At 44.6% G+C, this 16,352-nt stretch overlaps 1 protein-coding gene across 1 annotated transcript; it reads left to right on the forward strand.

The window, feature by feature from the left end:
- The first annotated feature begins 2,419 nt into the window (after positions 1–2,419).
- PPP1CA (protein phosphatase 1 catalytic subunit alpha) lies at positions 2,420–16,352 on the forward strand. The gene is made up of 7 exons (XM_060772355.2): positions 2,420–2,698; positions 9,169–9,300; positions 9,524–9,754; positions 10,623–10,727; positions 12,852–13,075; positions 13,512–13,646; positions 15,948–16,352. Exons 1-7 carry the CDS (start codon positions 2,644–2,646, stop codon positions 16,056–16,058), a joined length of 993 nt encoding a protein of 330 aa, XP_060628338.1. The 5' UTR covers positions 2,420–2,643; the 3' UTR covers positions 16,059–16,352.

The following is a 16,352-nucleotide window of genomic DNA, read 5'->3' on the forward strand; positions in this document are numbered from 1 at the left end:
TATTTACTCATTAGATTTCTATCTAGCCCTCTGCCCTTCTTCCTTCCTTCTGTTTTGGACTATATTTTGGACTATATTTTCTTGGTAAATAGAACAAATACAACAACAAAACTGCAATCAACGACAGAAAAAGGAGACTTCATGAAACAATCAAAAACCCCATCTGAATCAGCCAGATATCCCTTTGCAAACAGATATCTTAGCACCTTTGAGACTGAAAGACAATGGAAGCATAACCTTAAAAAGCTACATCTACTACATATATTTGGGCTATGAAAGCTGATAATAACATCTTTTTCTCTCAGTCTCAAGATGCTACTATAAACCCCAGCAACTACAACGCCCAAATGACAAAATCAAATTTTTTTGGGTGAAGGACCTACATTGGGTTGTTAGGTGTCTTGTGTCCAAATGTGGTGTCAATTCGTGCAGTGGTTTTTGAGTTCTGTTAATCCCACAAACAAACATTACATTTTTATTTATATAGATTCATAACAGTAGCAAAATTAGTTATGAAGTAGCAATGAAAATAATGTTATGGTTGAGGGTCAACACAACATCAGGAAGTGTATTATGTACGCTTTGATCTTCGGGCAAGGCCAGGCCCGTATCCAGGATTTCGATTCGGGGGGGGGGGGGGAGCTGAGTTTGTTTCGGGGGGCGGGGCTGAATCTGAGTGAAAGAGGGTCTACCCTAGCAAACCTTTTGTATCGTTACCCCAATACCCCCATGTATATGGGATATATTGAGCATGATGATCAGATAATGATATGAATAAACATAACAGTTTAAATAATGCACCTTTTTGCGAACCACCATGAGAATTTCGGGGGGGGGGGGGGCTGAAGCCCCTCAAGCCCCCCCCCCCCCCCGGCTTCATGCTTGGGCAAGGCCCCCTTTTGCCCTTGCCAGTCTCTCAGACTCGCCTTGTGGGTACAAGGGAGAGAGCCTTCTCCTCTGTGGCTCTGGAATTCACTGCCCGGAGAGATTAGGAAAGCCCCTACCTTGGAAACTTTAAAAAAAGTCTTAAGATCTGGCTCTGCCGTTGCGCTTTTGAAGAGTAGCCATATAATTTTATGCTAGCGCTCCTCCAATGTTCTTATCTCAGGAGTCCCCCCCCCCCCCCCCTACGAATGTTGGCTTAATTTCCTATCTCTCTCTGAGTTCACCCTTACAATTAGTTCTGCCCCCTTATCTCACCCGGAGTTTTTAAATCATTTTATGTACATGCGACCCGCCCTTTGTTTGTCTGTCATTATGCTTAGTTCCTATGTTTTGTGTATATTGTTTTATATGCTTTGATGTTTTATATTTTACTGTTATGTTGTTTATTTGATTGCAATTTGTATTGTTATATTGTAATTTTTGTTCGGGCTGGGTCCCATGTAAGCCTCTCCGAGTCCCCTTTGGGGAGATGGTGGCGGGGTATAAATGTTTATTATTATTATCATGAGGAGACAGCAAAGCCTAGAGAAGACAATGATGCTGGGGAAAGTGGAAGGCAAAAGAAAGAGGGGCCGACCAAGGGCAAGATGGATGGATGGCATCCTTGAAGTGACTGGACTGACCTTGAAGGAGCTGGGGGTGGTGACGGCCGACAGGGAGCTCTGGCGTGGGCTGGTCCATGAGGTCACGAAGAGTCGGAGACGACTGAACGAATGAACAACAATTATTATTATTATTATTATTATTATTATTATTCGCAATAAAAATAATGTTATGGTTGAGGGTCACCACAACATCAGGAAGTGTATTGAGGGGCCAGGGCATTAGGAAGGTTGAGAACAACTTATCTACTCTGTAGAATGAACGCAGTTTGGCACCACTTTAACCGCCATGCCGCCATGCTATGGAATGGTGGGAGTTTGGTGAGGCAGAGACAGCAGAAGACCTTGCAAAACCACAACTCCTATGACTCCTATGATGGGTTTGCCTTAGGGTCCCCATCAGCTGACTCAAAGGCGCCCTGCAACAACCACATGGTTTCTGAATGACACACAGAGTGAATCATCTCTATCCAGGTTGAAAACACATTCCAAAATGGGGCTGGCAACCTTCTGGCCCAGGGCCAGGTGTGGTGCTCAGCCTGGTCCTATATTTCTTTACACCGTGTAGATCAGGCGCAGGTAAATTTTGGCCCTCCAGGTGTTTTGGACTTCAACTCCCAGCCTTCCTCACAGCCTCAGGCCCTTCCCCCCCCCCCCCCCCAGCCGCTTAAGGAAAGGGCCTGAGGCTGTGAGGAAGGCTGGGAGTTGAATTCCAAAACACCTGGAGGGCCCAGGTTTGCCTGTGTCTCTGTTTCCTTGTGTTGGGAGGAAGCGGAGAGAGAGAATGCTGGCGCAATCGCAGGAAAGCCTTGCTCCCTCCAGCCAGTAGGAGGAGGTGGTTGGCAGAGTAGGAGCAGCAGGAGCAAGAGCAGCAGCGTCACTCCTTTCCACTTCCTCCCTCCTTCTCTTCCTTCTCTTCCTTCTTCCCTCGCTTCGGCTGCGGAGGCTCTTCGGCGAGAAGGAGGCGCGGACGGAAAGCTTTGCCCTTGCCTTTTCCCCGGCCGCTCCCTCTTTCCCAGGAAACAGCAGCAAGGAAGGAAAGAAAGAAGGCAGGAAGGAAGGCTCAGTCTCAGCCCCGAGACGCTCCTCTCCCGCCATGTCGGACGGCGAGAAGCTCAACCTGGACTCCATCATCGGGCGCCTCTTGGAAGGTGAGCACTGAGCAGCCGCCTTGTCCCTCCCCCAAAGCCCCGTCTCCACTGGATATTTAATGCGGATCCAAGCTCGCTTTCCAACTGCGGCGGCCTGGGAACAAGCTCCCACCCGCGAGAGAAAGGAAGCCCTTCCTGCGCGCGCACACACACACACACCAGTCCCTTTGGGTCTGTCTGTCTGTCTGTCTCTCTCTCTCTCTCTCTCTCTCTTGTAGGAAGCCCATACTTTGGTGCGCGGTCTCTTCTTTCCATTGGGTTGTGCCTTCCTTCCTTCCTTCTTTCCTGTCTTCTTCCCCATGGCGGGCAGTCAAACTGGTTCCAGGATTTTCCTCCTATGGAGTCGTGTCTCTACACTTTCTTCCATACCGGTTTGAAACGCCACTCAAGACCTCATCACACTAGAGAATGAATCCACATTGAACCCGGTTTCTGCTTCCTGCAGAATTCTGGGGTTTGTAGTTTAGGGAGGAGCTTTTAACAGCCTCACTAAACTACAAACTCTAGAATTCTGCAGGAGCCAGAAACCGGATTTTAAGTGGATTCATTCTCAAGTGTGATAAGTGTATTTGGGGCCTCGGATTGGGGGAGTTTTCCAGGCCAAAGGGAAACGAAAAGGGCGCCTCATCCTCTTCCAAAAGAAGGAGAAAGGGAGACAGACGTTCCCCTTTGTTGCGGTGTGTCTATACTGCAGGGTTAATGCAGTTTGACCCCCCTTTAACCGCTCAAGGCTCAGTGGTTTGGAATCCTGGGAGTCCTCGCTTGGAAAAGGCCATATTTATCAGCTTCATCCGCCCCCTGAATGGGCCCCAAAAGGTGGAGGGGGGGGCACACATTCCCCTTGTTGTGGTGCCTCTACACTGCAGGGTTAACGCAGTTTGACCTCGCTTTAACCGCTCAGGGCTCAGTGGTTTGGAATCCTAGGAGTTCTCGCTTGAAAAGGCCATATTTATCAGCTTCATCCGCCCCCTGAATGGGCCCCCAAAGGTGGAGAGGCGGGGGCAGACATTCCCCTTGTTGTGGTGCCTCTACACTGCAGGGTTAACGCAATTTGATCCCGCTTTAGCCGACCAGGGCTCAGTGGTTTGGAATCTTGGGAGTCCTCGCTTGAAAAGGCCATATTTATCAGCTTCATCCGCCCCCTGAATGTGCCCCAAAAGGGGGAGAGGCGGAGGCAGACATTCTCCTTGTTGTTGTGCCTCTGCACTGCAGGGTTAACGCAGTTTGACCCCGCTTTAACCGCCCATGGCGCAATGGTTTGGAATTCTGGGAGTCGTCGCTTGCAAAAGGCCTTTCTCAGCTTCCTCTGCCAAGGAGTGCCTCGCGGCACGACCAGTCCTAGGATTCCAGAGCCACTGCAGTTAAAAGTGGGATCAAACTGGATTCATTCTACAATGTAGATCGATGCATCCATTTTGGGGGGAGGGCGAGGAGAGTTTTGAGTATGGGTGAAGCTTCCTTTAAGACTCCCACCTTTAGGCACAGAAAGCAGAGGCGGTTTGGGGGGATTTGGGCGTGGAGGCGGCCCTCTTCATCGCTTAGGGAAACATCATGGCTCTGGGGAAGAAGGGGCTGCTGCGTATTACGCATCTATGGGAATGGGTGCATCTACACAGAGGAGTGCATGCGGTGTGGCCCCAGCTTAACCAATGCTTTGGAGTGTTAAGGAGTCGCAGTTTGGCGAGGCGGCAGTCGCCCTCTTTGGCAGAGAAGCCCAAAGGCCTGGTGAGATCCCCAGGGTCCCCAAGCCTTAAGGCGAGCCGGAAGTGGGCGGGTACACTCCCTCTGTCCTCCAGCCAGGGGCCCCTTTAAGGGGGCTGCCCCTAGCCAAAGCGCCCCCCCCCCCGGACAAGTTTGCACTCCAGGAGGGCTTCACAGGAAGAATGGAAGAGAGGAGGGCGACTAAAGTGATCAAGGGTCTGGAGAACAAACCCTATGAAGAGCGGCTTAAAGAGCTGGGCATGTTTAGCTTGCAGAAGAGAAGCCTGATAGGAGATATGATGAGAGCCATGGATAAATTTGTGAGGCGAAGTCATAGGGAGGAGGGAGCAAGCTTGTTTTCTGCTTCCTTGGAGACTAGGACGCGGAACAATGGCTTCAAACTACAGGAAAGGAGATTCCACCTGAACATTAGGAAGAACTTCCTGACTGTGAGAGCCGTTCAGCAGTGGAACTCTCTGCCGCAGAGTGTGGTGAAGGCTCCATTTTCGGAGGCTTTTAAACAGAGGGTGGATGGCCATCTGTCGGGGGTGTTTTGAATGCAATTTTCCTGCTTCTTGGCAGGGGGTTGGACTGGGTGGCCCATGAGGTTTCTTCCAACTCTATGATTCTATGAAAAGAAAGTAAGATAGCCTTCTGTGCCATAGAGTAGCTGCCTATAATATTCAGGTGTTCTTTAAACTTAACTAAAATTGCCATTAATAATAGGAAGTTGCTTCAAAAAATATAGTTAACATGGTAACTAGTTAACATCTAAAGTTAATTAATTAATTAATTGATTGACTTAATTTATTTTATGGTGCTTTCTGAGCCATCCAGTTCATGCTTCTTCTGCCTGCAGGAAAAAAAAACACAATCAAAACACTCCTGACAGATGGCCATCCACCCAATGCTGAAAAACCCCTAGAGAAGGAAACTCCGCCACACCCTCAGGTTGCAGCATATTCCACTATTACCGCCAGGAAGCTCTTCCTGATGTTTATTTAGGTGGAATACCTTTTCCTGCAATTTGAATCCATTGCTCCATTGTGTCTCAGTCTCCAGAGCCACAGAAAACAAGCCTGGCCCCTCCCTTAATATCTGGCATTCTTTCAAATATCACAAACCAACAAGTATTTTTCATCAGATACAATTTTAGGTAATTCTTATAGAGTTGCTTTGAATTCAGTTCTGTGTTTATTTTTTCTCTACTACGTGTCGTTTTTGAGATGAGGCTAATAATGCACTTATGCACTGATATCAATTAGATTCTATTAATATCAGTGTGTAAATTTGTCAATTATTCTATTAGCCTCATCGCAAAAACTGCACTTAAGATTATATCTGATGAAAAATACTTGTTGGCTTGTGTTACACGAGTATGATGTGAAATGACGAGGCTTTACAGTAGTCTGATGTAAAGTACCATTCGTCATGTTTTTAAAAGTTGACATGATGGGGGTAAAATAAAGACATATTTAAAATCAATATAAACATTGATGTAAACTGTGTTACTCTAATTTCTGATGGCTACAGAAAGCTTGATTTTGTTGGCTTGTGTATTTAAACATGGCTCCTGTGCCCCATTCTCTCAGCCTTTTATTTTCCAAACTCCTTTCTTGGGATCTCAGTGCTGCAAACAGGCATCTTGGCTTTTGCTTCAGGCACACTTTTTTGGAAAAAAAAAGATGATTTGCCACCAGTGCGGTCCAAGTTATCTGTAGTGCAGCTGGGCCTTGTCTGAGTTTGACTTTTTTGGCCAGCTCCCCAGGAGACAGCAACCCCAGTAAATATAGATGGGAAGGGCCTTGAGCACCAATGTTTCTCTATGCCAGGGGTCCTCAAACTAAGGCCCAGGGGCCAGATATGGCCCTCCAAGATCATTTACCCAGCCCTCGCTCATAGTCAACCAAAGTCTGAAATGACTTGAAAGCACACAACAACAACAACAATCCTATCTCATCAGCCAAAAGCAGGCTCATACTTCCCATTAAAACACAAGTTTATATTTGTTAAGGTTGTTCTTCATTTTAATTATTGTATTGTTTTAAGTGCACTACAAATAAGCTATGTGCAGGGTGCATAGGAATTCATTCATGGTTTTCCCCCCAAATTATAATCTGGCCTTCCAACAGTTTGAGGGCCCCTGGTTTATGCCTTCAAATCACTTGACTTATGTCAACTCTATCCATTTCATAGCGTTTTCTTAGGCAAGGTATAACTTGGGTGGTTTGGCCAGTTCCTTCCTTTGAAATATAGCCTGCAGCACCTGCACAAATACATAAACAAAACTGTTGTGACAATGGGTGCATTTCCACTGTAGAATTAATTAATGGTTTGATACCAGTTTAGCTGCCCATGTCTCAGTGCTGTGGAATTCAGGGAATGATATTTTTTCATGGTACCTCACCAAGCTGTAATTCCCATAGTTCTATAGCATTGGGCCGTGGCAGTTTAAGTAGTGTCAAACTGCATTAATTCTGCAATGTAGATGCACTCTTTCTTAAGCACCTCCTTTGGATTTGGCTCTCTTTTTCCCCTTCCCCAATTCTTCTAATATTTGATAGCTTTAGTATACCCAGGAATTCAAGTTTTCTCTTGTTTGTAGTAAGTCTATACATTTTTGTGCATTCACTTATTGTTGGCGTGGAGGATGGGCATCGGTTGTACTGCCGGAGTTGTGCTTACCAAAGTTTGTCCAGTTTTTGCAGAGGTTCTGTAGCTTTGAATCTGCCAAGGTCTCTGTGAGATAGACAAGCCTTGGTTCGAGTTAGGGCATCCTTGTTTACTTCAAGGTGGAGTATAGTTTTGCCGAGTTTGTTAGAGCGATTTCTTTGAGATTACAGGGTAAAAATGGATTGGAGATGTTGCTTTGGGAAACTACAGCTCTCAGAAAACAGCTTGCTTTCTTTACCCTCTCACCATCCCTCACCCCAAGAAAGGAAAGAATATGTTTTCTCCAAATGTTCATTCTCTGGAGCTGCACATCTATAGTTATCTGTGGGGACAACTACACTGACCATTTAATGCAGTTTCAAACTGGTATTGAAGAAAGTCGTTTCTCTGTGCATATAGGAAATTCTGGAACCCATTTGAGGCCCAGATGGTGATTACACAAACTACAGAGCACTGATGTGTATTAAGGGCTTTATTTGGCATGTTTTTGATGACACTTGTTGTGTAGCTGCCACAGTTTGTAGACTGTAGCTTCAAACTACATTAAATACTCGGTGTAGATTGGCCCGGCGTCAGACTCTTCCGGAGAGTGGGAAAACTGAGCCATCAGTGAAATCGTGTGCCCCCCCTCCCGCTGCCCCGCTCTGCGTATTGATTCAGCTTATGTCAATAAGCTGCTCTTGATCATGAACATGGCTCAAGGCAGGGAATACTGGAGCAGAGGAGGTCATCAGGTTTTGTTTTTCTCCACGCTTTATTCTGTTGTCTATCTCAAAAACATTCCTGCTGTACTGAGTATCTTGAGGGAATAAGATTTCTAATTAGGCCTCTGGAGGGTGCTGGGTTGGCCGGTGTAATGGGTTTAGCCAGTCTCGCCAGGCTGGCCATCCTCCAGATATGCAAAACTATTTGTAAATAGCCGTGTTGGTCAGGGATAACAATAGCTGTACTATTGGCAGATTGATTGGAGGTTCTCTTCTGCCTTTATCTCTAAACGAGGTCTCACAGAATTTTACTAATAACACGCAGTGAAACAAGTTATATTGCTAAAACATAGACAAAAAGCTTCTAAAATAGTAATTTTAGAAGCGTTTTTAAAAAATGCAGCAACTTCTTCCCCTTCTGCATTTGCCCCCTTTCCACCACACAATAGCTGAAAGGAGGGCAGCAGGGAAAGGACTGGCCTAAACTCCTTCAAGAGGGGCAGGCATAGGATGGCCCTCCACATTTTGTTCTCTCTCTCTTCATCAATCTAGTTTGGCTAGAGCTGAAGGGAGATATAGTCCAGCAGCATCTTGACCCCTGCCTTAGAAGATGCTTTGATATGCGGGACTGTCTGGGAATAATGGATGCTACAATGTATCATTTTGGGGGATGCTTAGAGAAGAAAGGCTTTCCGTAGTTGTGAACAGGTTTCTGAGTGAATTGGGGTTCATCTGTTCAAAAAATTGGAGCATAAAATTAGGAACACCACTGACGTTCCTTCCAGCAGTGAGTCACATGGACGTTAAAGCATAACAGCTCTAAAGTAAACAATGCACAGATGTAGTGTAACCTTCCATGTGATGAATATTCCCAGAGGTTTCCTCTCTTATGGGAGATGGTCATGAGTAGGTGAGTTTTGAGGAGCTGGATCTAGTAAAGGTAAAGGTTTCTCCCAACATTAAGTCTAGTTGTGTCCGACTCTGTGGGTGATGCTCATCTCTATTTCTAATCCAAAGAGCCGGTGATCTCTATAGACACCTCCTAGGTCATGTGGCAGGCATGAATGCATGGAATGTCGTTACTTTCCCGCCAAAGCGGTACCTATTGATCTACTCACATTTGCATGTTTTCAAACTGCTAGGTTGGCAGAAGCTGGGGCTAACAATGGGAGCTGGATCTACAGATCCTTAAAAGAGTGTAGTTTGTTTCCATGGCTCTTGTCATTTCCTGGATCAAATGTGTTATTGTCTTTGAGAAAGTGATAACTTTGGTGAGATGTAGAGTCAAATAACAAATATGTGTAAGGCACCAGGGGGAAAATATTGTGGAGGACCAGCCACCAGGAGTGATATTTGGACTATCAACAAGCATGGCTGTGTTTTCCTTTGCAGTACAAGGCTCACGCCCAGGCAAGAATGTACAGCTGACAGAAAATGAGATCCGGGGTCTGTGCCTGAAGTCACGGGAGATCTTCTTGAGCCAGCCCATCTTGTTGGAATTGGAAGCCCCACTCAAGATATGTGGTAAGTGGATGTCTTTTGCCCACTTGGAATGAAAAGACTGCACAATCTCCTAGCCAACATGACCAGTGGTTGGAAGAACTATGGATTTTTGGTCCCAAAGTGGTCACTTTTTCAAGCTTCTTCTCATTTTACAAAGAAGAAAATGGCATGGTACTAAGTGTTTTAAACTATTTACTCTTATGTCATCTTCACTTCTCATGGCTTTTGCTTCCACCTTCCACAGGTGACATCCATGGCCAATACTATGACCTGCTCCGGCTCTTTGAATATGGAGGCTTCCCACCAGAGAGCAACTACCTCTTCCTGGGTGATTATGTGGACCGAGGGAAGCAGTCACTGGAGACCATCTGCCTACTCCTGGCCTACAAGATTAAATACCCCGAGAATTTCTTCCTGCTGCGTGGAAACCACGAATGTGCCAGCATCAACCGCATCTATGGCTTCTATGATGAATGTAAGTGCAAGATAGCTAGCTCTTTAGGAGATCCATGTTATGAAGGAGTCAGGGCTCTTCACATTGGAGAGAAATGAGTATAGCCCGAGGGCCACATCTAATCCTCTGGGTGGTTTGCCCATGTACACACTCCCCCCTATACTAGGCTTGAGAAGCATGCAGCTCTCCAGTTATTGCTGAACTCCCTGGCTGCCCTAGCCCAGCTATCATATCTAAACCTGATCAAGTTGGAAATATAAATTCTATGGGAAAGAAGAATAAGAACCCCAAAAGGGAAGAAAGAAAAAAAGATTATTGAAGTCAGACAATTACACCTCTGTGGACTGAACGGAAGTGCAACTCACATATGTCTACCCTACATCCTATCCCCTACCCACCCCTCACCTCTTTATCCAATCCCCATATCCTCCCCTTCCCTACCCTTCTAACCTATCCCACACTGTCTGTCTAAATTCTACAACTTTCTACCACAATTATTGTTCTCACTCTTTCACTGTAAGGAAAATTGCATAAAATACTAATAATAATAAATCTGATTGAATGTGGGTGTAACATGGGTGAGGGATGGGTACGGGGCATAACCTGGGATAGCCAATGTCCACGGGTTCCATGTGACCTGTAGGTTGCTCATCAAGAGAACACTACAATCTTGGCTTGGAAAAGGTTATTGTATTTTTCCGTTTTGAGTGACTAAGCTTCTCTCATGTTTCCCTGGATTGCCATCCTGTTATTGGCATAGGCAGATATAAGTTAACCCTATGTCAGTTTTTGGTCACTGTAGAGCAGGCCTGGGCAAACTTTGGCCCACCAGGTGTTTTGGACTTCAACTTTCACAATTCCTAACAGCCTACTTGTCCCCTTTTCACAGGTAAAAGACGCTATAACATCAAGCTTTGGAAGACCTTTACAGACTGTTTCAACTGTCTGCCTATTGCTGCCATTGTGGATGAGAAGATTTTCTGCTGCCATGGAGGTAAGCCAGCCCAAGAAAAGATAAGGGTTATGAGGGTAGGCAGGGGGTGGGTTGGAGAAAAAAACGCGCAGAGCTATTAATGTGTCCTAGAGCCTTTCCAAATGGCTTACAATCTGTGCAAACAGGAAGAGAACAAATGTTGCAAGTGACATTTTGGAGGGCCTAGAGATCTTCTAGATTTTGATTTTATGTCCTTTGTGTGTTGGGGGGCAGTATAAAGTCTGAAAAAAGATAAGGTGAAAGAAAATGCTGTGTGTGCTAAGGAGGGCATAGTGCCATTCTCTGTGAACAATTTTAGACCACCAAAAATATTTTGAGTCCCCCATTTTAAAAACTCTTTGTTAAAAACGTTTTAGACAGGCTTTTGACTGTGTGTAAATCCTAGTCAGATTGAGAACTCAGCTATTGTTCTCACTCCGGCACTTTGGTTTGTTAGTTGTAGATAGCCAGTTTTATTTGCAGGTTCTACTGTGTTTTATGAATTTTACAATTTTATCAGATGGGGTTTTATGTGTGTTCGTTGTTTTAGATTTATATTGTTGTTTTACAAGGTTATGTATAATTTGACGTATGTTACTTTGAAGTCCTTTTGTGAGCCCTTTGAGTAGATGGTGGCGGGGTTACAAATAAACATCATCATCATCATTATTATTAAAAATGCTCCCTCCCTGGCATTTATTAAAATGCTAACTAGATTATATCCTGAAAGAAAAAAGCCCTGTCCTGAGTTCAAAACACTCTGGAGGCCAAGGGCTCCCTATACACCATCATCATCATCCTCATTGTTTGTTTATATCCCACTTTTTCTCCACAAGGAAACACAAAGCTGTAATTCAAAAGGGGATTCTGCAGAAGGGCAGTATCCCCTCAACCCCTTGCAATGTCCGACTCCTAGAGTCATCCTTTTACAAAACACTGTTGCAGAGTTCTAGGTCAGGTTGTGACAGAAGTCACATAGCCCTCCAGATGTCTTTGGACTGTGAATCCAATCATCCTTAGCCAAGCAAGTGGCAAGGGATCATGAAAGGTTCAGTAAAGCAGCATGCAGATGGCCACACATTTCTAAGTTTGCTTTGGTACTACAAGACAGAGGACCCACTTACCACATATTGAAAGGAGAGACCAGTAGACCTCAGTCCTACCCAATTTCCATTGTTTTTATTTTAAAATGAATAGGTGGAGTCTGATGCAAACAGTGGCTATCAGATGGATGGGAGCCAACTCACTACTGTAGAACAGACACCTGCTTTACTTGAGAGAGAGAGTTCTGGCACACTTTGCTAAAGCCAGCCTGCCTGGCTGCACTAAGATTGCGTCAGTGGCAGCCAATTAATATTAGTATTGTGTAGGTCAGGAATGCATGAGGCCAGGCAGAGACGCAATTAGTACAAGACCAACCTTTGCAGAGAATTTTCCTTTACTTGCCGTTTTGAAGGAATAGGAAATCAGGTTCCATTTTACTGCTGGAAATTACTTACCCCTAACTCTAGCCAATAAATTATATATAGATATGCAGGCCTTTTACTGTTGTTGCGTTGTTTTTGCTACTGTGAGCCTTCAAGATTTTTCTGACTTCTCGCAATTTTAAGATGAACCTATCACAGCATTTTCTTGGCAAGATTTGATCAGAGAAGGATTTGCCATGGCCTGTCTCTAAGGCTGAGAGAGAGTGACTTGTCCAAGGTCTCCCATTGCTTTTCCATGACTGAACCGGGATTCAAACAGTAGTCCTCCAAAGTCCTAGGCCAGCAAATTATCATAACATACAGGCTTTTGCTGTTTTACAGTCACTTTTATATCCTGCCTTTCCTCCTATGAGTTCAAGGAGTTTGTGTTGTTCTCCTTCTTTTCACTTCTCCCAACAATATTGTGAGGTAGGTCAGACTGTTAGTTGCACCCAAGGTCAGCCACTGAGCTTCATGATTGAGTTGAGACATGAACTTGAGAACTCCCAAATCAAAGCCCATTATATCACACAGATTTTCAATACTCTGTGGAAATGGACCAAATTGAGCAAAGGAATACAACTCTGGACTACTTGAGAATATATTGTATGGATGGGTTGATGGGACATCACTACCATTCTACTCCCGCTTGGCAGTCTGATGGCATCTTATCTTCCAGGTCTCTCGCCTGACCTCCAGTCCATGGAACAGATTCGGCGGATCATGAGACCCACAGACGTACCCGACCAGGGTCTGCTCTGTGATCTTCTCTGGTCTGATCCTGATAAAGATGTACAGGGCTGGGGCGAGAATGACCGTGGGGTCTCATTCACGTTTGGCTCGGAGGTTGTCGCCAAATTTCTCCACAAACATGACCTGGACTTGATCTGTCGAGCGCATCAGGTGAGAGCACAGGAGCAGCTGTGGGGACTGGGAGGGCGGCGAAACCACATCTGTGGTATGAGGGAGGTGCCCAGGCGTCATGTGTGGCTTGGGGAATTCAGCACTGGAATAGATGTGGAGTTACTCTTTGGGAAGTTTGGTACTATATAAATTCATAATAATTTTTGCCATGGTTGCTAAAAAATCCCTATATTTTCTTCTTATTACTGAACGTAGGGCTGGTGGTGGTTGCACAGCAAAGATAGATTTTTAGTTGTAAAAGCTGAGAGCAAGTAAGTTTTGATCTTGGAGAATTTATATAATAATAAGCTCTGTGGAAAAACTAGAGTTTTTGAACAGTGGGCAAGTAGGATCTGCAGAGGATGTGAATGGGTTTATGTGGCAACTTCACTAACAATTCCTCCTCCTTTTCCTCTTTCCCCATGTCTGCTTGTAGGTCGTAGAAGATGGATATGAGTTTTTTGCCAAAAGGCAGCTGGTGACACTCTTTTCTGCCCCAAACTACTGTGGCGAATTTGACAATGCTGGTGCAATGATGAGTGTGGACGAGACTCTTATGTGCTCCTTCCAGGTAAAGACTGTTCAACAGGGTGTCCTATTTGGTCATCCCCATATCACTTCTTGTTGTTAGTTCAAGGTGTGTAGAGGTCATCCTTTCAGGGTCTGTTTTGGGGTTTACTAGCATCCTAAGATTACATTTTAAATAATTTTTAGCCTGGGAAAATGCCATCACTCACCAAAGTTTGCAACCATTCACACTGTTGTGGTGGGGTGTGTGCCATTTTGTGTTGTTTTTGACCTCTGAGGATCAGATAGCCCTGGCCCATTTACTTGCAAGTCACCTGTGCATGTATCAGTAGTACCAGACCTACTTTCCATCCCAGTTCTGTTATAATCAATAAGGAAAATGCCTTTAAAGATTAAGCAAGAGAGAGCACATGCAAGAAAAAAGTAGTAAACAAGCCAAGGTGTCAATGATGCAGTATCCTGTGTTAGATGCCAAATAGTGCTCAAAAGGTTGGCTTTTTGTTCTCCTAAAATCCCATGCTCAGTGGCAATTCTGGTTGGGTGTGGCTGGGAAGTATCCTTTTGGAGAACTCTGCAGAGTGTGTGGAAACGCTGAACATGTACTTCCCTTTCGATATAACTTTGAACATCCCTTATCTTTGCAATGGCTTCTTTATCAAAATTGTGTCCTTGTACACAAGGTGAACAGGGATACTGAAGTAGCCAAGTCCTGGAAAGTTACAGTAATTATGGTATTTTGCTATGTGGTTTGTTAATGTTCTTGCAAAGGAGATCAGTCATGCTTGTCTTACTTTCCAGTTTTTTTCTTCAAAATCCCAAGTCATTGGAGGAGAGATTGGATGTGCAATCTAAAAGCGAAAGAATTATAATTGTATTTTTTGAAAAAACTATTCAAACTTTCACAATAATGAACTTCCACTGAATTCATTATGCTGAGGGATGGGCAAAAGGGGGAAGGCGGGGAGAGGGGAATAATTCGTATTTCAAAATGATATTGCAACTTTAGATCTTAGTGGAAAGCTCTTATTGTAATGTAGTAAAATGCCAAATGTATCTTAGGGAGAACATCATATGAAATAATCCTTTAGCAAAGTCTACTAAAATGCATTGCCAATTTCACTCAAGCTGTTTTGGGGGTTTGAGAAATGGGGTGAAGAGCTATGATGGACATGTCTTCCCCAACTCTGACCTCCTCAGGTTACTAGACAAGATGTGAAGCCAAACTAAAGGTGCATTTTGCCAAGGGCCATTATGGTTTTCTGCTCAGTGGAGCTTATGTGGATTACTGTGTTCGTTTGGTATAAGTTCTTGCTTTCCCTTCAGCTGAAGAGCTCTTCCTTGTCAGTGAAAAGAAATCTGGTGCGGAAGAAGCAGGGTTGGAAATTGCCTCCATAGCTTAGATTTTCCAAATGCTTCAATTGGGCCTCTGCAATAAGGCCCCCTTTTCTGTTTTATGAAAACCAAACCTCCTATACCATTTAATGGTTTGTCCTTATTTTTATTTGCTTCCTCTGTTTTTCCTTAGTATCTTCAGGAAATTACCTAGGCAGCATAATAGAAGTTCCCAAATTAAATCAGCAACTTTTTATTGTAGAGGAGCGGGTGGCCTTTTGCCACCTATATTTATAGTGTTTCAGAAACATCCAGATTCCTGTCTTCATGGAATGTACAACCAAAAACTAGTGGAATGAGAGGGGAAAGTAGCAAGGAACTGATGCGGACAAATGCAATTGCATGTAAATAAGCCTGGCTATAATAGGATGAGGATTAAAGCATTAAGCTGATGGCTGTTTTCCAGGTGGCGTAGTCTGGTGCTGAAATGGAGTTGTAGCTTTTGTTCTAGGATATTTTTAAAAAGCTACAGTCATGACAAAGGGTTTGACTCAGGGCCCTGCCACACAGCCATATAATCCAAAATATCAAGGCAGAAAACCCCACAATATTTGCTTTGAACTGGGTTATCTGAGAGCCCTTCCGCACAACCCTATATCACAGAATATCAAGGCAGGAAATCCCACAATATCTGCTTTGAACTGGGTTATCTGAGTCCACACTCAGATAATGTGGGATTTTCTGCCTTGATGTTCTGGGATATAGGGCTGTGTGGAAGGGCCGTGACTCCACACTGCCATATATTCCAGTTCAAAGCAGAAAATGTGGGATTTTATTCAGCTTTGTGGAAGGGGCCTCAGAGTTTCATCACTGTGAATGTTTTGTCAACAAGATGCTCAGATGGATCTTTTCTCCACAAGGTAGGGTTGCAAGAGATGTGTCATCCCTCCCTCCCCAATGTGTAATCTTCCCTCTCTTCTTCTCTATTCCCCCAATTCCTCCAAACTTGCAGATCTTGAAACCAGCTGACAAGAACAAGGGCAAATATGGCCAGTTCAGTGGCCTGAACCCAGGAGGGCGCCCGGTCACTCCTCCACGCAACTCGGCAAAAGCCAAGAAGTAACTTGCCCTGCCTGTTCCCCTTCCTAGCTGTAGGTGTGGGGCCCAGGCTGTCTTGCGTAGCGGTGACACTGTACAGCGGCTGCTTACCTCCCCAGGGCCCAGCCATGTAATTTTTTTTAAATGTCTCAATAAGAATTCAATACCAAAAATTCTGCTCCCCTGGGAATAGGGGATGTCTTTATTTTTGGGGGTATTTTTGATTGACTTTTTTGCCAACTTTGTCCCGATGTGTGCTCCCCTCTCCCCCATGGGGGGTACTACATCTTTTTGAATAAACGTGTAAGATTCTTAAAAA

The sequence above is a fragment of the Anolis sagrei genome, chromosome 1 (assembly GCF_037176765.1).
Source record: "Anolis sagrei isolate rAnoSag1 chromosome 1, rAnoSag1.mat, whole genome shotgun sequence".
In the NCBI taxonomy this organism is placed as follows: Eukaryota; Metazoa; Chordata; class Lepidosauria; order Squamata; family Dactyloidae; genus Anolis; species Anolis sagrei.